Raw genomic sequence first — 24,527 nt, 5'->3', positions numbered from 1 at the left:
CATTTATATTTGCACTTGATAATGCTTTATATTATAAATTATGCTGTGACCTTTGAAAAACCTTTTGGATATCTGTAATTCCTACACAGGCTTTAAAAAGTAAAGGGAAAAGTTGTAAAGTTAGTGATATTTTTTCACTGTTTCAAGTAATTTAAAGATGAAGCTGCTATGGAATCAGTGTCCAATTGAAATAATGGCATACACTTGCAGTTTGACTTTTAGTTTTTCCTTCGTCCTTGTCACAGGAACATAGTGACCTTGTCAAGAGCAAGAGTTGAGTAACTGAGTGTAGTGAGCCCTGGCAAACAGGATGGTGCAAACAGGAACTGAGTGTGATGAGCCTTGGTGTGGTCTATGAATCAACAAATAACAGCAGAATAATACCTAAAACTGCTGGAAGGTATACCCACAGTATCATCGAGGCCTGATTTGATTGTAGGCTTGAACTGACACCTGGTTATAAAACCAACCAGTAGCAGAGATTCAGGCACAGGGAACATAAAAAGGAGGGGGGGAACCATCGGACGTTGGTGCCATTCTACCACCCAGTGCACAACACTGAGACCCTTTGGAGAAAGCGCTGTGTTTCCCCCAGGCACAACTGTGCCAACTCATTGGAGTGGCAGTTGGGGTGCACCTCAGGCAAATGTATGGGGTGTAGGTGTAGCTGTGAGTGTGAAGCTTGTCCTAATGCAGTTAATCCCTTGCATAGTCCAGTTAATAAATTGAGGTTAGTAGTGTCTCATTACCTGGTGTTCCTTTTCCTTTCATAGTGTTCTTGTCTGTTCACTAAGGGCATTTATTCCAGTGAAACAAATGACCCAGTCGTCCTCTGGATTATTCAGATTAAAAAATGATAGATGAAAATCCAACAACAAAAAAAAAAAGTTGTGTTTATCAAGTGCTTCACATGCTGGACAAGTAAATGCAGTGGGAACACTGATAGAAAGAAGGGAGCAAATTGCCTGAACGTTTTGTCATAGACCTTAGGTGTTTTCTGAAATAGAAACGTTACGTGAAAACCACCAAAGATTTCATTAAAAATTGATCCAAATCTCACTGAAGTCGTACACACCAGTAAGGTAAGTCTCCTAATGGATGGATGACATAGTGATTAATAAATATAATTCCTATTAACCTAAAATTTCTGTTATAAGCATAACATTTTATATAAAAGTATTTGGAAATACAGATTTTTCTTAGAATAAAATACATAAACAAACTTATTGTTAAAAAGTAAAACATGCCTGTTTTGCTGATCTATGTTATGATCATGTTATCCATTGGAGTCTATCCATTCACATATTTTTCTGGTTTTTTTTAGATATGTTACTTATGAGTCATCAAGCTATAAATATCACAGGCATTTTTTATTAGGTTTTATTTTATTAAGTTTAATTGTATGAAGACTAACTTCATACAGACTTTATAAAGATGAAAATCAATATGATTTTAGGTATTGTTCCAAAGGGAATAGGAGCTTGTTACTTATTATATATAACTTTTTTTTTTTTAATCTTGAGTCTCAGTACATTTTTGAGGGAAATAGAAAGAAGCATTTCACAGGATAAAGAAGTGTTGAAATAATAGACATAGCTCTGTATATTATCTGTTGAAAGGAGAGCCACAAGGTAGACAGATATTGTGATATATTGCAATGTTTTCTGCATACAGCTGTTTCTGGATAACTTTCTGTAGTTGAATTTGAGAGGACTATATGTCTCTTACACAAATTTGCAATATTTTGGCAAGTTTTAGACAGAGAAATAATTTCACCTTTATGTCCCTTTCATTTATTTTGCATTTCTTGTTGTTTAAAATCTACCTGATTTCTTTCTTTGTTTTCAGCATTTCTCTTTAAAGTTTCAGAAGTTAACATCTTTTTGGAATTGCCAGTTCTTTTCCTCCCCAGATACCTGTGTCTATTCTTCGTAATTTGTATTCACTCGTTGTTTTACATTTTGTTACTCCAAAGGGTAAATTGTTCAAAGTTCTCTTTTCTGGCAGAAAATGAACTATACGATTGTTTCTGTCTATTCTGCTGCTTGTGCTAATGCTGCTTTAAAGCAGTGAAGAGCAGGCACAGGGACCAACCTGCTAACAGTGTTGCTGAGCTGGTGACTTATGCATTATGAGGAGCTTGGGTTTGATTTTTCTTGTTTTGTGCCAGATTGAGTAAAACAAGTATCTAGAAATCCTTCTGCTACATAAAACAGAATATTTCTACTGTGTTTCCTCTAAAAAGTAGTCTTCTGAAGGGTTTTGCAGGATTTTTCTTTTGTATAATTTTCGAGTAAGCGGATTGAAAAATAGAAAGGAGGAGGTTTACTGCAGGCAAGCTACAGAGATAGTTTTGAAAAGTTTACTAAGAGTCCAAGATAGATTCTGGTATTCCCCTGGATGAGGCTTTAATATTGTAAGACCAAAAATATGATGTCAGAAGAGTCAGCTAAAACTGACAAGTTCTCTACTGATGTCTGAGAGCCATCATAAGAACTTTCATGTATTTCTTACATGGATTTGTAACAGTTTCTATATAGAAATAAAAAGTTGTTTTAATCAGGTTATCAATATTGTCTTTTTTTTTTCAGACAGAGACATGTTTGCTCTGCTACCACTCTAAGCTAGACAGAAGACAATTTAACCGAGTACTGACTGTCAGGTAACATGAGATAGTCCTCAGAAGAGCTTGGGCTCGATGGTGTGCCATGATGCCTTTTTTGAGGATTTGCCAACATTGTGTTGATAACATCTATGCTAGTTTTATCCTTTATTTTGTCCTGTTAATTTAGTAGCATCAATTATGTGACAGGTTCACCTCATGTTCTTGATGCTTTTTCTTTTTTTTTTTTTTTTTTTAATTCTTTTTATAGTTGTGGGAATCCACAATGTAGCACACTTTACAGCCTATCATTTGGGAAACATATAATCAACACGCAAGTAGTTAATAACCTGTGGTAACAGTAGTTTGCTTTGGTGATACATTGACATACTGAAGTAATGTTTTAGAGTGAGATGTCCCAACTGATATGAAAATTGAATGAAATTTAAGAAAGCAAAGATATCCAGACCTGCCATTCTCTGATTATAACAGACCACGCTCAGTCATTCCATGTCAGACAGGTTGAGTAGCAGATAGGACTCTGGTACAGGTCATATTCCTTAATCTCAGATGTCAAAGTGCATAAACAAAAATCTAAGTATTATACTAACCACGTGACTTGCCTACAAAATGCAATAGGAAAATAAGTTGTTTATATTTTATGCTTGTCCAAGCATGACTTTACTCTTTATGTGTCTAGCACATTTTAATTCATAGTGCCACAAAGGAGAAAAAGGAAACAGGAGACAGTAAAATTGGATGTGACAAATTTGTTGGGAAAAGTTTCTATGATTCAGGGGGGAACAAAGTGAAAGAAAGGTAAATATAGACTTGTCGTAGTTCAGCCCCGATCGGACCAGACTACGCAGTCTCTCTCTCACTCCCCCCACACTCCGAGAGAACAGGGAGAGAAAATATAAGGAAAAACGGCTCAAGGTTTGAGATAAGGACAGGGAGAAATCCTTAAAGTTACTGTCACGGGCAAAACAGACTCAACTTGGGGAAAACTATTCATTTATTACTACAAAGAGCAGGATAATGAGACAGAGAACAAGATAACCTCCATCCACCCCTCCCTCTTCCCAAGCTTAACATTATCTCTACTACCTTCCCCCCCGAGCGGCACAGGGGGGAAGAGGGAATGGGGGTTGCAGTCAGTTCATCATATGTTGTTTCACGCCGCTGCTTCATGGTCGGGGGAAGAACTCCTCGCATTCCTCCCCTGCTCCATTGTGGGTTCCCTCCCACGGGCCACAGTCCTTCGTGGAACTGCTCCGGTGTGGGTCATCTCTTCCACGGGTGCAGTCTCTCCAGAACAGCTGTCCCAGCGGGCCCTCCACGGGCCACAGCTGCCTTCAGGCATCCACCTCCCCCGGTATGGGGTCCTTCATGGGCTCCAAGTGGATCTCTGCTCCTCTGTGGACCTCCATGGGCTGCAGGGGGACAACCTGCTCCACCATGGTTGTCACCACAGGCTGCAGGGGAATCTTGGCCAGGAGCCGCATTACTCCTCCCCCTCCTTCTTCACTGACCTTGGCGCCTGCAGCCGTTCCTCACAACAGGCTGGTAGATGTCTCTCAGGATCTTTTTTACATCTTATTCACTTCTCATCTCCTTTCCACTTCTTGCAGCTGGGCTGGACTGAGTCGGGCCCAGTCTACTGCCTGGCGAGAGGCCAGAGGGTGAGGCCTGCAAGGCCCATGAGGCCTGCGCCTCCCCCTCTGCGCCTCTGCCCCCGCTCAGCTTCTTTACATCTTCTCTCCTCTCTCTTTTTTTTTCTGTTTTCCCATTTTTAAATAAGTTATCGCAGAGGCGTTATCACGAGACATTCTGCTACCAATCGGCTCGGCCTTGGCCAGCAGTGGGTCCGCCCTAGGCCTGGCCAAGTCCCCTGAACAAAGGGGAGCGACTTCTAGCAGTTTCCTACAGAAGCTACCACCTTAGGCCCCCCCTCACTAACAAAACCACGACAAGACTGAAATTTAGGAAACTTTTTTTTTTAATATTCTGATTTTGGTTGACTGTGGAAATAGCTCCCAGAGATGGTGGCAGAAGTTCCAAGGCTTTAAGCCATTGTGAAACTTAAAGAGCTCAAACACTATAAACTGTACAACAGGGAACAGTAGGCTCTCAGTAGAAGATGACTATAGAATATTAAATAAACTTTTTCTTCTTGAATTTGTAAACTTCTGTAAGAATGTCTGGAAGAAATTTCATCACATGGAGGGGTGGTTCTTTTCTCCAGTTGAAAAATATTAGATTTTGGTTTTTGCAATTACTACTGTACTGGCTGAATTAAGCTGTTATATTCAGCAGTTGTATTCTGTTTTCGGTCTTTCTGAGAAAAACATTACCCTGATGATGCTTGTCACTAGACTTCCTCTGCAGTCAGTGAGAGACAAATCTTGCTAGAGTGATTTAGTCCCCAGTCACTGTCTTCCCTGTCTGAAGGGGTTTGCTCCTCTCCATGCAGTATCACAAAATATGAGGGGATTAGCCCATGTCAGGCTGGAGTTAACTTTTGTGAATAAGATGTGTAAATGGGACACACCTGGTGTTGAAGGAGTGCAGAGGCAGTTGGTCTGGGCTGCCTTGTTTGGGAATCTTTGTCGCATCCACTTCAGTGAGGGGACTTTAGATTCCCTTAGTAGAAATCATAACTATTTTTTTGTTACACTTGACATTATCAATACAACTTCCAGGCCCTCCCAGTTCTCCATAAGTTCAGGAGAACACTAATTTTCACACTGCTCATTGCTTTGGCTTTTCTCCCTGCCCTGATGAACACTCACAAGATCAGCACTTAACTTGCATTGTCCATAGACCAGATACATACATAGTCACCAGGCCATGGATTCTTCGCTTTGTTTTTCTTTTCTTGGTGTCTCTAAGCAATTCAGCAGAGTCAGAATTTAGTTTCTAATAACACAGAAGATCTTTAGGTGCTTGTTTGTTGTGCTGGGTAGCAACTGGTGTGAGGAGTTTAGAATCTTGGCAGTAAATGAAGGGTTAGTCAAGCACCTGAGTCCTCTAACTACTTCTATCACCTTTACTCTGACGTTTTAAGATGCTAATTGGAAAAATAACTTAAAAAACCCAAAATCATAGTATGGTTTAGTAATGCAATAAATCTAACTTAGTAGTATTAGATTTTTGAGAAGCGCTACATGGCACAAAGTGGGTCACTTATCGTTAGGACAAGTCACATTTATTTTTAAAAATAGAGGAAGTTATTTTAATTAGCTAACCTTATACCACATTGTTTGCCCTTCCACAGCCAGTAGATATGTTGAGCGGACCTTGGCAGATCTGGCTCGTACTGACAGCTCATCTCACTATGCATGTTCTTAGTATGATGTAGGATTCCAGCTTGAATTTAAAAAGAATACTCCTGTTTAATGTCTCTGCCTAGAAATGCATTAGCCCTAGGTTTATATGTCTCATTTGTGTGCACTTTTATATATGTATGCATTGTGTGTGTGTGCATGGTTATGTATATAGAATCAAATGAGCTGGGGCAAATTTCTTATCTTGTTACATCCGGGTTAATTAAAAAAGAAGCTTTACAAGTTCACTTTCTAAAACTTGATTATAACTGATCAGTGAACTTTATTAAACAAAGTTATTAAACAGTGAAATAGACTTTCAGAGGATACTCATCGACGGTTTTATGAGGTAATGTAGAAGTATTTCAATTTTATATCAACTGAGGTAACAGCTTGGAAAGACAGAGTGAAAATTCCTGTAGATATCATGATGTTGGTAGGTTCTTTTTTTATTAAACAGCAGAATTAAATGTAAAATTCTAAAACAACTACAAGATTAAATTATAGAGCTAGCTGAGATGGAAATGTTAACCTGACTGTATTGTAAGAGATGTTGGAAAAAAATAATTGCTGGTTATCTGAGGAGACTAGTGTAACAGTACTGTATTGAAGGGTAATAACATTGAGCTCATAGTCAGAAGTTTTAGATGTGTAGTAGAAAATCAGACCAAAGGCAGTATTATGGAAAAAAATGGTGAAGAATATCAGAACTGAAAAGGATAATATTAGCTATCAGTAAAGAATGGTTTTGGTGTGAATGGATTTCCTATTCAAGACTAAATCCTGCAGAACTGATGTGAAATTCTACTCTGCATATAGAGGACAAGTCCATATTTATGCAGTCTATATTTGAATACTTGTAAAGAGTTTAATAATTTTCTTTTCAGAAGATGTCTGTTCCATATTGCAACTGTATAAATCCCATAAGGATTTGCTGCTGTACATTAAATGCTTACTGAATGATAGCTTGAGGAAGAAAAAAGGTTCGACACACCAATCTGTGTGTTTGGGAGGAGGAGTTACAGTGGGGTCAATCGCAGGGTTTTGTACAGTCCTTCCTCGTGATGTTAACTGTTTGCTTTTGTGGTCTATGCACTTTTCAGAGGATGAATACCACTTGGTTTTTGGAAGGTTTTTTTTTTTTGTTTTTTTTTTTTTTTTCTCATTGTTTTGTTTTGGTTTTTTTTTCCCCTTTGGGTCATTACTATCAGTATCATATTAGACATGATGATGAAGCTTGCTGTGTCATTTCCCGGGGCCAGGTATCTCTGCCAGCTGCAAGTTTTCAGAAATTTCCTTTTGCTCCTTTTCTCATTAATGGGAACTGACAGTTACATCTTTTCCCCGATGAGTCATTGATTCAACACAGGCCAGAGTCTGCCAAAAAAAAAGCTAGATTGTTTTTGTTTATTTATGATGAGTGCATTAAAAAGTGAGAGGAAATAGATGCAAAGGGCCTGATTCTCTAGCAGCTAGCCATGTAGAAACCAAATACAATGCACCAGCACTGCTACTGTTTTCTGGGCTATATAAGTTAGAATAGGTTGGGCACTTACGTCTACTTAAGCAGTCATAATCTGCTATAGTCATATAAGTACTGACAATGTGATTTTTATTTGAACTGTTAATAAATCAAGCCTGGACCACAGGATGAGACTTTATTTTCAGTAGACAGGGTAACCAAATATTTTGCACAAATTATAAAGTCCAGATAAATAAAAATTTTCCTCGGCTCACTCTAAACCTCCAAGTCTTTGTGTTCATTTTTGTACACCCCACCCCCACCTCCCCATCCAAAACGCAGAGTTTAAGTGATGCCCAAATATGAAACACATAATATAAATGCCATTTGAGTATGGAAAATGATTGTATCTGACAAAGGCTGCGTTTCAGTGAGAGCTTATCTGCTGATCAAGTTAATTCTTTTATGATTTTTTTTCCAAATGTCATTGTTAATGTAGAATTGGCTGAAATTAGATAAAAGTAGGTTAGATACTGTTATAGTCTATTACATGTATACGCAATATAATTATATACAGTCTATATTGCATACTTGATTCAGATAACCTGATCGTTCTGTTTGTTAGTCATTAATAAATTACTTCCCTCCCACTGAATTTCTAGATTAAAAATGCTCATATTTAGAGAGAGAGAAAAAGCAGCATTGCAGTACTCTGTGATGGTTGTCTATTTCTTATTTGTCTGTTTTACAATTTTAAAGATTCTTACCTTCAACTTCCAGAAATGTTGATTTAGAATTAATGTTTTTATTAAATATAAATAAAATATAAATATTAATAAACATTTATTAATGTTTATTATTAAAACATTGATTAATGTTTTTCTCACTTAAATATAGACTGCATTCATGTGTACACATCTACCACCAAAAGTATCTTTAAAAGATTGTTTTAGAAACACCTTGGCAATCATGCACTTTACAAGTGTACTTTGTAAGCAGTATTTACTGTTTATGATGCATGAAAAGGAATACAGTCTACTCTTTCCTTAACTGTGGCTGCTTTAAAAAAAATAGCCAAACCCATGAGGCTGTGACCTTCTCATCATCTCACCTAATTTTCTTAGAATTTACAGTAGGATGCCCTAAGATATTACTGGAATTATAGCAGGGAAGTTTTGTTTGTTTTTTTTTTTTAAAAAAAAGGGGGCTTGAGGAATATAACTGACAGTAGATTTACTGAAAGACATCTATCCAAATTGGTCTCAAGCTGCAGACTGTATTTCAATTTTCTCTTTTGTTTTAAGGAGTGTTTTTTTGTTTTTGGTTTTTTTTTCTTTTTTCTTTTCAGCAGGGGCATTCACGTGCCATAAATGATTGAAATCTTTATAAAAGTTTTATTTCAAAGATAGGCGTAAACCTAGCGGGAAAACAAAATCAATTTTACTTTGTCCTGACATAGTAGATATTATTCAGTGAGAAATGAACCCAATCATTATTTTGAAGACTAAAAGCTTAACTTCCAGTATTTAAGGAAATAACAATCAGAGGTGGAGTCATCTCTGGGGTGCAAGTCTTTCTAGTTACTAGGCATTTTTCTCTGTTGCATACTGAATATTAGAGTCTGTTGAAATGTTTACTATAATCTATTAAATCATGTCAGTAAGAATAATAGAAGTCAAAACAGCTGACTAAGCTTAAAACTATGAGTGAATATCATTCCCTGAAAACAAATGATATTGGAATTCACACTGACACCACATCAATAGGCTGATGGTAAAAGCAAAACAACTTGCAATTAGAGTACTATACATGACCTTAACATGCAGAGTATTGCGAAATTGTTCTGTTTCATAATGAACGTTTGCAAGAGCACATTGATGTGCTAAAATGGTAAATACTCATTTGAATCCCAGGTGGTCATGCTGATAATGACACTTTATTTTGCAGAATAGTGTAACTGGTATAACCTAATATTCAGAGAGAATAAATTTAATCCATGTGTAATTACATAGTGGAGTTCCTAGGAATGGGTTTAATTTATTTTGATGACATAAAATTACAGTGCAAAATGAGTAGAGAACCCTGACAGGTTTTGAGGATCAGAAGATTTCACAAAGGCACTTGGATTTCATGGTGTTTATGGTAGGGTGGTGCAGTGGTGACACATGACATTTACTGAGTCAGCTTCTTCCATAACTGTCCTGTAGTACAAAACTGGCATCCAAGTTCAACATAAACAAATTGTTCAGTTTAGAGCTTATTTTTCTGGCTGTAAGAATCCACTCTCCCTCCACACCAACATAATTAGTCATAGAGTTTAACATTTCACTGTTTTCCTACTAAAATTCCTTCCCTTACTTTCTCCCACATGCTGAGGTATGATTCCCTCCTTCTTAAAGACCCGTGTGTTTCATTCAGGCAGGTGTAGATTAGGTGTTCTTTCAATTTAAATCTTCTCTGACTTCAAAGGAATTATGCTGATTAAGTCTTGTTGATAATCTGTCCCAATTACTTCATATCTTGCATTTTTTTCTTAATTAGACAAATAATCTTTTTGTTAGTTAATCAATTTCAGAGGAGTTTGCTGATATTCATAAGGTCAAAATTCTGTATTTGTGATGATATATATTGTGATTTATGTATTTTTTAATAGGAAAGAAATGTTATGTCGTGGTGGAAATATATATATATATATTTTAAATCTGCCATTAACTTCAGAAAAAACCACAATGCTTTTCATATAATGGCACAGCTGCAGATTATGGGCATGCTGGTGTAGAAAACTGAATTTACTTCTTGTAGAGTGGCCTGCCTGTCCATACTTACAGTTATATTGCATGTATGTGTGTGAAACCTTCAAAAGAGTGCTTATCAAATACATGGGAGACTAGAATTTGGTAATTTGAAATTCAAGAAGGGAAGAATAAGAAAACAAATTGATCATGGATCTTTCCTTAAACCCAATCCTGAGAGTCCTGTTAATGTTAAAGAACTGTACAAGTGAAGGCATGTTCAGTTTTGTGGAAGAATGTAGGAGTCCTTGAATAATCTAAATGATCTGTGATTGGACCACTGTATTTAGAAATTTACCTTTTTTCACTTGAATTGCAGTTCGTTGGTCTAAATGACACAAGTTTACAATGTAGAAAGTGAGGCCACCAAAATAGATGGGCTGATCTGAGGGTTTGTTGGCTGTCACACAAGTGCAGAATTGGATTTTACTCTCTTCAAATACGTGAAGACACTGTTCTCGGACACAATGCTAAGAGTCTAAGCTTGATATCACAGATTATATTGTCCAGAATTAAAATTAATTAAAAACCTTTGAGAATCTAATAGTTAATAGATATGAAAGATATGTTTTGTATCTTCGTTTTCCTCTCTTTTTTTTTAATAATTATTTTATAACGATTCTGAAAGTCCAGTTTGTGTTGTGACTCTCTGTAATAAGTTTGATGGCTTTTTGTCTCTTTCTCCCAGCCCAGTGTGTCACAAAATGCAATATAATGGTAAATATAAGTGCATGCATGGTTTATATTAAATTTAATTTTAAAATTCAGACAATGTTCTAGTTTATGCAGATTGGTAGATGCCAGTGTGTACAAGACAATAGAGTGAAACCTGTGCCAACTGGTACCCATGGTGCAGCATAATTAGCTTCCTGGGACCGATGGCCTTTAAATGGTCAAGCTAAACTGGAATTGGCAGGTGGAGTGTTACATTAAAGTGATCATTAAGACTGTGTTACCACTTGCAGGTATCCTTTTTTTTAAATGCAGTGTTTAACTTTAAACAAAAGCACGACACTTCAGTGGTAAAAGAGACTATCAAGTCTAACACACTTTTTGTGATACTTAAAGAGGAATGGAAGTGATGACCTTACCGAAACTACCTGATTACTTCCAGCAGGAGGAGATTCCTCCTTGACCTCTATTCATCAGCAAATTAAAATAGGAGTGCTCTCTGAAGCTTGGCAGGCTGATTACATATAATGTTGTTAGTGCCGCTGAGGTGAGCCAGCTCTTTTACAGTGATGTACACCTTGTTTAAAACCACGCATAGCTGGAGCTGTAACAAAAAGCCCTATAGGTGTTTCTTTAGAAAACTTAATGCAGTATAGGTTGTTTACGTTGCTTGTAACAACCAGAATGCTAATATTTATCAGATATTCTAGCACTGGCTAGATTTAATTCACATAATATTAGACTGTTTCATTCCATTTGATAGAAAAATTTGAATTAAACTCTGGAAGGTTCAAAATCTTGGCATATGAATTTTCCTGTAAACTCCATTTGACTATGTGACCTGTATTTGAGATAATTTATATTCTATAACATTAGTCCTCCATATCAAGGATAGCCAGGTTACTGATGAGTGCTATTTAGTTACTAGTAGGTACTCTTAGCTGAGTCCCAGCATTATCTCCTTACACTGACTTTACTCCGTGTCTCTCTGAGTTGTTCTCACATGTAATTCTTGTTCCTCTGCTAGGTGTGCAGTTTTTCCTTTCCTTTGGTGGATAAACACAATCAAAATGGTCTGAAATGACAGTTTGTTGAATAAAATTCATGCACATATTGAAAGAAAAAGGAGAATTTATCAAGAGGATAAATATTTTACAGCCAGCTGAGCTTTTTATCTACCAGCTACAGAATGTAGTAGAAAGATTGTAGTTTTTATTTTATCCATCCTGGGAAAAAATATTTGGTATTGGGTGGGTATTTCCTCTAAAAGAGAATTTCTAGTGTAAAGCTTCAACTGTGCTGAAGATCTTCACTGAAACTGTTTGGTGCTTCTTTGCAGACCAGAACATCTTAGTTCTTATTTTGCAGCAGCGAGCAGAAAGTGGAGATGTTTTGTGTTTCATTAGAGATGCAAACTCAAAGAACTCTATGCTTTTTAATTTGCAACATTCTTTCAAAGTTGAATGTAATTATTACTGAAACTTGAATATAGTGTTAAGATTCTTTGCCTTAAGTCTTGTGTTGATGAAAGAGACATTTCATTCACTTTCATCTCTTCTAGGTATCCAAAGGATCATTTAATACAGAATAATTTTCTTTTTTCATAAATCTGTCCTGTTTCATGAGCTGTCTATGGCTAAAATAGACAGGACTGATATTAGGTAGCATATTTAATTTGCTTCAAAATGTATTCAAAATCCATTAAAGAAGCATTAATATTCCTGTTTAACTTCAAGGTCTTGGATCTGATAATAAAATAGTAGTGATGTGTTGCGGAGCTGAGGTTCTTTTTTCCCCTCCCTCTTAGGACCAGAGGCACAGTAAGGAGGGGAAAAAAAAAAAAATTGTAAAAGAAATGGGTGTTCCAATTCACTGATCAATCTTCCTCAAAACAACAATTGAAAATGAAAAAAATATATTGTCTTAGAACTAACTGTAATATTTCCTTTGTTTTCCTGAAATGGGGTATGAGAGTGGATCTGTATTTCATGCAACCTAAAACAATATGTGTTGAATTTATTTAATTGTGGATTTCATAAAGACTTTAAAATGTACAGTTGCATTCCAAGTATAAATTACCATTTGGAAAAGGATAGAATATTTTGACTTATCCATTGATTAATAATTAGGTTTGATTACTCTTTGTATTTGTCAGTTCTAGGTTATATTGTAAGGACATTTAAGTGGGGGGGAAACTATGGAATGAAATAAATTTTACAAAGTTAAAATAGATGTGAATCATCCTTCCTTCAAGTTACTGGGTTTCATGAAACTTCATACTTTTCAAAGTTTTACTTGGTTTCTTGCATGGAATATCTTTCAAATAACAGAAGTCTCATTCTATGTACGATCACTCACGTTAAACGTGATCACTCACGTTCCTGTTCATCACAGACAGTACACCATTTGCAATGTTTGAGTCTGATAATTTGTATACTGAGATGCAGCACATCCTGTTGACATATAAAACATCTATTTATCTATGTTAGGAGAAATTAAGTTGTTAACTAGGTGAAGGGGGGACCTTCCCATACTCCAATTCGGAATCTATAAGTAGTGTTAAAATTAATTCAATTTGTATGAACTGTTTTCAAATGCATGTAGTAAAGTTTTGAGAAGATCTCATGCTCTTATTTTCTGTGTTAGACAGGACTATGAAGAACTGGAAAGACAGCTCAAAGAAGTCTTTAAGGAAAGGAGCAGTATCCTTCGTCAACTGTCGAAGACTTCTAAAGAACTTGAGGGAATTAAAGTAAACCTCCAGGTTAGATTATGTCTTGGTTTCTGTAGGATTAATTACCTTGATTTTTTTATTATATTGGTATCTATTTATTACAAAATAAGTGTGTGTTTTTTTTTTTAAATATGTGAACAATTATTATTTTCTTGATCTTGTACTTAATAGAAACCAGATGTTTTTATGGAAAACATAATCCTAATGGGTTGGACCCTTTGTCCACTTACCCCCTAAAATGAAGAAAATATAAGAATAGAGTATAGTAGTAGAGAAAAAAAAAAAAAAAAAAAGGAAAGGAATAGGAATAGTCTTAGTGGAGTTACCACACATTTGTCCTGGTAGCTACTATAAAGGATTTCCTTTGCTGTTGCAGGTTGCATCTTTGCTGCTGAATTATATATACTCAGTCTAGTTTAGCTGCCCGCTTTACCTACCTGACCTGCCATCTACACAGACTGACTGGATTTACTCCAGGGCATTACTTTACAAGTTTAGCTGACAAATTGTTCTAAATGAGCCTCCAGCTAGAGCTGAGACATGTCTACGTGTAACTTGAGAGTGCTTTAGCAGTCTTTATTATTGTAGGTGTTTTCTTTTTAGAGAAATGTTCTTCTCCTTATAACAAAGTTATTTGAGAATGGGATTTCTTATGCAGCACGGTTGAAGGTAGTACTCTGCAAAATTATACTATCAGCTATCTTAGACTCAATACTGCAGAGATCCAGATATAGGCAAAAAGCTGTAGGATTATCTTCTACATATGCACATTTATCTTTGTCATACAACCCTAATGCTTTTAGTTATTTGTTTGTTTATAAATCTACTTATTTTATTTGATCAACTCTCATTTAATATTAGAAAACCAGCTATGTACAGTTAGCTGTGCTGAGTTATTGTAGAAGGAAAGTCAGACTATTCTTCCATTTCACGCAAGCGATAATATCTGTAATACACCAGGAGCATTTTATGAAAGAAAACCAAATTAATAATTTCACAGATGAATAACATTAAAGATGTCTTTGGTAATAGATATCTTCCTTTGCTATCAGTCTTTGAAAAATGGTGAAGCATCAGCCAAAAGTGATGTGCAGAAACTTCTGGAAATGGGCCAAAAGCAAAGGTAAGACCCCACCTTCTCCCTTCTCTTTCTGTTTCCAGACTAAAGAAAGACCTTCAGTTCTTCAATACACAACAAATAAGATTTATAAGACAATACCTGTAGAAGTTCTCATTTTTCCTTTAACAGAGATGGATCAGATAAGTAAGGGTATTCAGGTATTCCAAACAAATCTATTAAATGATGAAAGCAAGACTTCAGCTGATGTCCTATTTAAACACTTAGATGTTATATGGCTTGGGTGCAACTGAAGGTATACATCTCAGCATCATAGCTGCCCTTGTCACAGACTCCATCTTTCATACCTGAGTGTGCTTTTGTAGTGGTTTGATTGTTGTGTAGTTTTTGTGAAGTAGCTTAATTGATTAAAAGTGTTAATGGACTGTTCAGTAAATAGATCTTAGCTGCAGATTGGAAAAATGAGTCTTTTAAAGGAAAACTTGTATTTCTTGGCTACATACTACAAGTATTCTTCCTAATCTCCTCCTTAAGTCACCCCTAAAAGTCTCTCAAGGTCCATCCAATAGTGCATGTGACATTTGCTTCTATAGGGTTTCAGCTACTGCACAACAAGTGTTCCCAGAGATAGACCCTGGATCGGTGCAATAAGCAGTATGCTGCTGAGCAGCCCTCGCTCTCTTTCAGAAAAGAAAAGGATTTACAATGTACTCCAAGAAAATGCCTTGCAGCTACTGTGGGTACTTGACAGCCATTTACAGGCTTACTGAATTTTTACTTCCAGAGAGGTGTGGAAGTTTAGTGTAAGAAGCAGGTGTTAAAAATGTGCCAGGGAATCCCTCTCATAGAATTTCGCTAAGGAAGGGTCACAGTTTATTTGCCAAGAGCCTCAGGCTCTAGTTCATCTAGAGCAAGTGAAGAACACTGAACATACTGTTACGCTTAAATCTATTGTATTTGAAACAAAATCCAGAATATATCCCAATATTAATCTTACGATCTACTTTCTTCAGACAAATGAGAGCTGCATTTTGTTTGTGAAAGCTGCTTTGATTATTCTCCACAATGATGGATGATGCAGTAAGGTTTAGCGTGCTAGAATCTCAGCTTGAGTAAGTAGGTGTAGTTCTGCTGTTTTCAAATTAGACTTTTTTTTTATCTTTTAATCCCTTTTGTGTGAATTCTTCAGTACTTCCCAAGTTGCAAAGTAAAACTTGGTCACTTACTGTGGTTGTCTCAAGTTTTGTTCTCTCTGTGCACCATCAGCACTTTGCAGTGATCGCATCTGTTTATACAAAAAGGGAGCTGTGTTGTGCTGATGGTGCATTGCTTTCACGCTGCTCTATCGCTATTTCAATTAAATCTGTTCTGTACTAATGTTGCTGAAGTTGCCGAAAGTAGTAGAGTTATAGGCTAACAAGAAAGATGATCCAGCGGCTCACAAGTTCTGTTCCTGTATGAACTAAATGGTTTCCATTCCAGTTTAGTTTTCACTGGGCTAAACTATTATCTGTGTGTAAACCCAGTTCTGTGGGTTTTGAGAGAGAGAAAGCTCTGTGGCTGTTCTGAAGTATGTCGCTCTCTTACTTTGCCACAGCTCTAAAGAGTGTGGTATGCTGTGAGCAGAAGGCGGTGGCCAGGAGACATCTCAGCCTACTGCAATTCTCACAACCTGGAGAAATTCTCTGACTGCAGCAGTAATGCAAAGGGTTGTTTGTTTTATTTATTTATTTTTTTTTTAAATTCAGGTGAAACCCAATCCAAACAATTACGCTCTTTTTTTTTTTTCTTGTCCAGTTGTACGCCAGAATCTTCTACTGAATTTTGTGTTGCTTGTCTCCAGAAAGAGTCAGGTGAAAGTTGAATTCTATCAGAGTATTATTTATTTCTTCATTTTAAAACAAGTATAAAGTTCTTACTGACAATAGTGTGGTTCCATTTTGTGTGTTTTTAGTAGCCCACTTCCCTCGCTTTTTTGGTGCCAATCTTTTTTGCTTGAAATTATACACTGGCAGATGTTTTGCACAGCAGGTGACTCAGTAGATGTAAAAGGTGGCCGACTTCCATCATAGATAATTTTTGTCTTGCATTGGCACTACAGTTCGTGGGGTCATTATGATTTTATTAGCAAGACACATAGACACAGTGCAGCTGTCTGTTACTCTGAATAATTAAAGGTGGTTTTTCTTGAACCTGAGGAATTATTTCTTAATGGACATTTGTGATGAAGTTTGTTTTCTGTGTTTCAACAAACTAGGGAAGAAATGAAATCTCTCCAGGAAGCCTTTCAGAAGCAGCTTAATGAGGCAACTGAGAAAGCAGAAAAGCAGCAGGCTACTGTGAGTGATTTTCTGTCCTTCTTTTGCTACTTTTGTTTTTCTTCTGTCTTTTTTTTTTTTTTTATCCTCGTACTCTGAAAGTTTGTCGTTAGCTCAAATAACTTTGCAGGTAAAATGCCTGGATTTCATGTATGTGTTAGTACTCTAAAAGTTTCGGAGGAAAGGAGCTGAAAAAAGTTTGTATGTTCAAAACCACTAAGAGCCCTGTCTTCACTAATTTCTGTGGGATTTTGGTGTGTGTATACACTTTTGGAGTTTTGAGCCTGGAGACTTGGGCCTAAGTCGTTTCCCTGATGGACCCTATGTCTCATCTATACCAACATATGCTGTCATACATCTATTGGCTTTTTTGGAATCGCTACCGATTTCCAGCAACAAAATAGATAGTAGAGTGTCTGATTTTGACCGTAGTAGATCTAATTATCACTGTAGGAAGGTGTTAAGTCCCATTAAGATTTCATGCTTTAGTGAAGTTATGTTTCTGGATAAGCTGTACAGTTGGTTGGATTTTCGTGTAGCACTGTAATGCTGTGGGGCATGAATAGCCACATTTTGCTGTTGCAGAAGAAAAAAAAAAAGTAGAATCTTGTTTTCTGTTTAATTCTAAGATGTGAAAAGGAAATTTTTCCTCTATTGGTTAGTAGTATTTCTGAACACGAACACCACTGTTGACTAGATAATAAGTTGACTAGATAATCTCCAGAGGCCCCTTCAAACCTCAAGTGTTCTGTGATTCTAACTCTGGACTTGAAAACTGCTGGAAGGGTTTATAGGTCTATTTGTAGTTTCCTCTTGCATAGTTACTGGTTTATTTAGTAATACTTCATTGTCTTCCAGGCTCACAAAACAAGGGTTCTCCAAGAACAGAGATTTTAAAATAATTACTAAATTTAGCAAATATTTACAAATACCCTTTTTTTTTTTTTTTTTGTATTAATGTGATTTCTATGTGGCTTTATACCCTTGGTGAACAAGATGTGAGAAGGCATGTTTTACATGCAACCTTCTGATTAGAAGCAGTGTAGACTTTGAACTCATGTATTCCGTTTGCAGATTTATTTCAATTGATGTGATTTTTGAAAACACTTTTTTTTTTACCCTTTGTTGCTCAGAAGTCTGAAGAGTATTTACCTATTTACCTATTCTTGTGTCCCCTACAACATATACTTCATGGATTTTTGGTACTTGTAATTTTGTCTAGAGAACAAAAACCCTCTTTTGTTCTTGAGAGGAGAAGATTAGTAAACTGAATGCTATCTTGAACTTGAAAAGAATAACATATATTTAGGGTCTTTCTCAATAGCCAGGACAGCATATATCCTGGAAAAAAAAAAAAATCTGCACTTGTTTTAAGATGATTTTGTACCGATGCAAGATATATCGTCCTGAAGTAAGAAAAAATGAGAACCTAGTTCTCTCTGCTAAGTACTCAGAACATGCTGGTCAAAAGTTGTCTTTTTTTCAGGTGCACAGACACATTCCCTTTAGCTTTATCAGCACAACGTATTCTAATCCTACAAATTAAAGCCAGAAAACATATTTGTTATCTAATCTCTGTATTAGATTTTGGTATTCAAGACTAATTCAACTGTGAGTTAAGTAAATCTCAAATGTGGCAAATAGATTACTGGCTCTGTTGTTCTTTGTGATATAGCACTTTTTTTGACTTAAGCACCAGTGCCTTCTGTAAAATCAGTCCACACCCTAGCACTGTTCTGCACCAGTCAAAAAATTTCTACTGTTAACTCTAAGCAAAAATATTTCCTAATGCAGAAACCAGGAAAAAAAAAAACCCCTCTGAGCTTATAACAGAACTTGACTTTAGAGTCTTGTCAGCTGGTTAGAGAAAGTGAATTCTTGAGCTATATTCTAAAACTTGCCAATAATAGAATATTACATTTGCCACTGGTTTAAAGGAAAGTAGAACTGTGTCCTTGGTTTGTGACATTTATTTCTTTATGCCTCGGGGTACAATGTACATAATGAAGCTCACCAATACAGTAAGACTGAATGAATATTCAAAAAGTGCTTCAGGATCCTCAGATGAAAGCTGCAATAGAAATGGAAATAAATATTATTGCTGTCACACAGGATTACTTTACACCTGGTTTCTACATGTGTTTCATGTTTTTCTGAAAGCAATACGAGCGCTATGAAAGAAAGTCTAGGTACTTTGAAGCAAGCCTAGATAGAAGGTGGGAGCTTGAATTTAATTCTAATTTAATGAATATCGAGTCTTGTTTCTAATCAAATTTAAGCACATTTTATTCTATGGGATTTGGTGAAGTAAATCTTGATTTTCATCAGAGTAAATAAGAATAGAATTACATTTCTCAAAGCCACATGAATAAAACACTGGAGGGGGTTTGGAAGTACATTTTTCTTTTCTGCAATTGCCAAGGAGGCATAGTACAATGCTGTATCTATTAATTGGCTGTATATATTCAACAGGGAACACCTGCCTGAAGGTGTTCTTTATTAGGTGAATGCAAAGATGTAAGTAAGAATTTACAAGAATTAAGTCAAATTACATTAAAAATAACCTGGAAAGTATTCGAGGACTCTGACCAAACCAAAAGAATGAAAGAGAGACATTACGCTTTGCATCAAAGTCTAGTGCAATGTATGGCAAGACTCTTCAGTATCAGTTGTATGAACGATTTGTCAGAAACAAATATTATCAGTATTATTGTGCATGCTTATCCCTTTTTTTTTTTTTGGCCCTTTAAGGCCAGAGGAGCCAAGAATGATTGGTTGGCAGCTAATTGGTTGTAGCAGTAACATATGAAGAACAGCAGGAGTCCATTTGGGGACAGATCTTTTCTAGAAAATATATGACTGCCCTTGGATAAATTTATGCCTTTTGTTTCAGTTGCTCTACCTGGGATAGTAAAATGTGCAGAGGAATACTAGTTATGATAAGGATGGTTTAAATTTTAGAGTAAACCTATGTTGCAAAGTTCAAGGTCAAGTACAGTCTTCCAGAAAGCCATGGGTTGTGAGGGAGCTTCTCAACAGACCGTCTCAAACTAGAGCTATGGATTATTTGTATATAAAAAAGCATTTCTTAAACAGATAAAGCTTGTTAATCACAAGCACCATAGTGGTATTAGATATACATCAAATATACAAAATGTGTAAGACATCGTTCCAAATAACCTATTGTCCTCTTTAACAGTCAGTGAAGGTTCCCAGAGCTTTTTGATCTGCACCAAATATCAAATACCTAAGCAATTTATAACAGACTTTTATGCATTGAAAAAAAATATTAATAATGTCAAGCTATATCTCTACATGTGAAGTGGAACCACTTCTTCCAGAAACAGGATTAGGGACCATGGACTAGTTTGCACTTTTGTTACCCAAAAGGCAGAGGGCAAATGACACATGTGACATGAAAGTGGTGTTTTTTTTCTCAAGTGAATTTGAATCAATAGGCTAAGTTGTGATTCTATATCACTGCATTAGGTTACTTAGAGCTTTTTGGAGAACGGCTCTTCACTTGACTGTTCTTCATGCTAACTGCTTGTATCTTAAGAAATAGTTGGGTTTGTTTTTTTTTTTTTTTTTTTTTTAGGAAGTGACTTTGAGGTTTGCAGAATTGTTTCCCATTAACTGCAATTAAAGTGTATAAAAAGAGCTCAATAGCTCTGAATGAGGGAGGTAGTAAAGAATGAAGCAAAGAGATACTAAAAAATAGTTTGGCTAAGTAGAGAAAGCTTAGTCTGCCTTGTTACATTTTGTTTCTGTTTTTTTTTTTTATATCATGATAACAATTTTTAAGAAGATATGGTGATGGAATTGTTTGACAGTGCAATTATAGTACAGACTGTCAACATAAAGGAGAAAATATGTCTGTGTAAACTCCTTTTTCCAGCTCAGTGCTCACTATGAAAAATGAGAATTAAGTAACACATTACACATGACTTTTAAAAATAAACAACATGATTATTTTTAAATCAGTAGGGTTTTTCTTAATAAAACCCTAACAGAACAAGCAGAATTTAGTTGAGAGATCCACTACCAAACAGGAATCTTAAGAACCATCACAAACTCATGCCTGTAATATTTTAAATAAAAAGATTAGATGTTCATTTAACTTAAAAAATATTTATTTTGTTTAGTAATAGACCTTACAACAGGTCCGGAAGTCCTAAAATGTCTCTTTGACAAAAATCTTTTTCTTAATTGAAATATAACTTGGAGCTTAAAAGTTACATTCATCTATAAAATCCTAGTAGGTAAAGATATATATTTAGCTTTGCTTTTAGAAATATTTATCACTTTGTAGAGCACTTTTATCCAGAGGGAAGAATGATTTGTGTATTTTGAGTAATAGCCTAACCAATTCTCTCTGGCTCCTCCACTATAGGTTGAAAATAAGACCATGAAAATTAATATTGAGAATGTTAGGGTTTCCAGATATTGCCAAAATAGTTCGGTGTTAATGAATTTATTCCAGCCCCATCTTAATTGCTCCTGTGTTAGTCCTGAGCAAGATACAAGAAGTCTGGAGGTAAGCAAGTAAGCGCACAGCTGAGCTTTGCCTGTGCAGTAATGGTGCTGTTGGTATCCTTCTATTCTTCATCTGCAGTGAATAACTAACTATTGTCTGACTCAGAATTAGATCACTGCCATCTGCTAAAGCATTCTGTATTTCAATGGGGGAAAATTTAATTTGAACATTTCAAGGTCACAAACTGCTGTGAATAAAGGCCACTGGATGGAAGCTGTTGCCTTTAATAAACGTAATGAGCTCTGAAACACACAAAGCTCTGAGTACCTTGGATGTCTGTCTCCAGGAGACAGAAGTGGTGTCCTTGCTTAGTATTGCAAAGTTCTACATCAGAACTATATATTTTCATTACATATTTTCATAATTACAGCTCGATAGTAATTAGCCAACATTTGGAAAGAGGTGAATGTCAAACAAGAACAAAGAGTGGGTAGAAAGGAGGAAGAGATGTAGAAAGTTTCTTAGTTTGAATTTTTTTTGTTTCTGTGCCTTTTAATTTAGAGCTGAGTATAAGTGTCCGTTCTTGTTTATTATGCCATCAGGATTTGATGACTGAAAGTAGAATTTTTACATCTCTTCTGGGAAATGGCGTTATGCCTTGTCCTTAGGACCAACTAAAAGCATCATGCAAATAGTCTGATACAGACCGATCTGCCATAAAGCATGAAATTATAGGCATAGATGCACTTAAATGGTTATCTCTGTACGAGCTCCAGTATCCAAGCCATATAAATCCCTCCCGTGTAGCTCTCTGTAGCCATACTTTATAACTAAGTGGCTTTTCAGTTATTAGAGATTTAGCAGAAGAACTTGAAAAAATATGATATGAAAGCAAAAATGAATGACTTTCTAATAAATACTCATTATTTTTAAAATAGAAAGATTTTTATTTTTTAAGTTATTCAGATAAGCGAAACTGGTAAATTTGCACTATATGTGTCTGGGTACGGGAATAGTAATTTTTAAAAATTACCAGTTTAACTAACATTAATTGCTGGTTAAATTAACAGTACTGTGGTGTCTTAAATATCTCTCCACTAGAAGATCTGAGCTGATACTTACAGGCTATGTATAGAGAGCACACAGACAATATTTTTGATATCATATCTCTTTAATTATTTCATATATATTCAGATTTAGAAGTGAAGTGCTTCAAAGGAATATTAATGTTGCCCTGAGAATTAGGTCTAAGAAAGGGAACACTCTTTAACAGAGGTCAGTATATTATTTTTGTCAGTATGCAACGGTAGCTGGCAAATTTTGAGCAGCTGCAAAAAACCAAACCCACCATGTGAATAGTTATTTTATTAATAGTTTTTAGTTATTCCTGATCTCATCTTTTGATTGTGACCTTTATGGTTGTGCAAAAACATAGTTATTATACAATATACATGGACTAAATTTCACTATTTGTGGATGTGATTTCTAAGGAAGTGCTGAATATATTCATCTTCCATTAAAACATCATCCTTAGTGATAGCTGGATGTGTCATTAGTATTTCCACAACCAAACCACTTAAGCAAAATTTTGGAAGACATAACAAAAGAAATTCCATATGTGCATGTCAGTTGGCACTAGTATCATGCACCCCCTACCTACTCTTCTCTTTTAAGTGTTCTCTGACTTCTCTTTTTGATCCAGATGACAGTGATATTAAATCCAGTGATGGTTTTTAAATTACTGACATCTGTCTACTTCAGTGCGGACATGATTCTAAGGACAGCTGTCATATCATGCAGTTTCACTGCCATTTTTTATCTACATGACATCCAAACGATTTATCTTTAGGTCAATGTCTCTATAATCAGACTGTAGTTTCCCATGAACTTAGGCTTTTGTATCAATGGGGGAGAGAACACAGCACGAGGCATTGGGTGTATATAGGAATGAGGATTTTGCTAATTAAGGTATCCAAGAGCATCCTCCTGCAGAGTGAAAGGAATGTGTTTACTTAAGCCTAGGTGTTATAATTACATACTCTTTTCTGCCGTTATGTTTCATAAGCCAGGAGGAAAGCTCGCTCCTGAAAGAAACTTAGACTGTGTTGTAAAAACAACCTTTTAAACTCTTTGATTAAATTCAATCTTAAATTAAGATTGGAATTTCTACTTTTCAAGGCAAATCATTTAATTAAATAGGAGTTAAAGACCAGATACGAGTGCTTTCACATACCATACACTTTATTCTGCAGGTGAGTCTCATCAGAATCAAGGTGTTTATCTCATTAGGACCAGTAATGCAGCATGTAAATCAAATAACTGTATTAAAAACCTGCTATGATAGATGCTGCACTCTTAGAGGTTTAAAAAAAAAATTAGATCATGAAAATCAGTTAATATTATTGTAAAAATTCTTAGTTATCTGAAGTTCACCTTTGACTTCATTGCAAAAAATGAACACTGTATCTACTGATGCATAAGTAAACCTATTTATGTACAGCAATTTTTCTTCTCTTGATAAGTTTTCTAGTAAATGTCACTGTAACTGTTTGTAAATTTAGCAAATACCTAACTGTGGCCTATACTAATTCAGTATGTAAGCAGAAGTTTTCTAAGATAACTTATTGCTAGAAACAGGTTTTGTTTTGTTTTGTTTTGTTTTTTTCAAAGCTGTGAGTAGAGTAAAAAAATAATTAATGGTTAAACTGATGTTCAGGTACATTTCAACAGCTCACACTCAACATTTTTTTAAACTTAGATTAACTTTTTGAAGACTGAAATGGAAAGGAAGAGCAAAATGATCCGTGACCTCCAAAATGAGGTAAGAGTAACATTTGAGATTTGTCATCTCCGTTCAGAGTTTACACTGAAGAGAGGTTGTGGTTGGGCTTCACATTTAAAATATATGTTGTTCTAGTATTAGACAAAGCTTCAATGAAATACTGTAAAGACAAAAGCAAACAAAAATGACGGTGTACATTTAGAAAGAGTATTTAATTTAATGCAACTCTTGACTCCTTGCTACTGGTGCATAGGTTCATAGCACATCTCACATAGCACAACTTT

The 24,527-nt window shown here is 35.8% G+C and overlaps 1 protein-coding gene across 2 annotated transcripts in view; it reads left to right on the top strand.

Moving 5' to 3' along the window:
• LUZP2 (leucine zipper protein 2) overlaps positions 1 to 24,527 on the top strand; it is a 206,133-nt gene that overhangs the window by 76,899 nt on the left and 104,707 nt on the right. For both annotated transcript variants that reach the window (XM_086748692.1, XM_086748690.1), the window contains exons 2-5: positions 13,501 to 13,618; positions 14,641 to 14,711; positions 16,924 to 17,005; positions 24,220 to 24,282. In XM_086748692.1, the coding sequence (XP_086604818.1) occupies positions 13,501 to 13,618; positions 14,641 to 14,711; positions 16,924 to 17,005; positions 24,220 to 24,282 (334 nt within the window). The remainder of the gene's footprint in view (positions 1 to 13,500; positions 13,619 to 14,640; positions 14,712 to 16,923; positions 17,006 to 24,219; positions 24,283 to 24,527) is intronic.

The sequence above is a fragment of the Chlamydotis macqueenii genome, chromosome 5, assembly GCF_036417535.1.
Source record: "Chlamydotis macqueenii isolate bChlMac1 chromosome 5, bChlMac1.mat, whole genome shotgun sequence".
Taxonomy (NCBI): domain Eukaryota; kingdom Metazoa; phylum Chordata; class Aves; order Otidiformes; family Otididae; genus Chlamydotis; species Chlamydotis macqueenii.
This window is presented reverse-complemented; position numbering and strand designations above follow the sequence as displayed.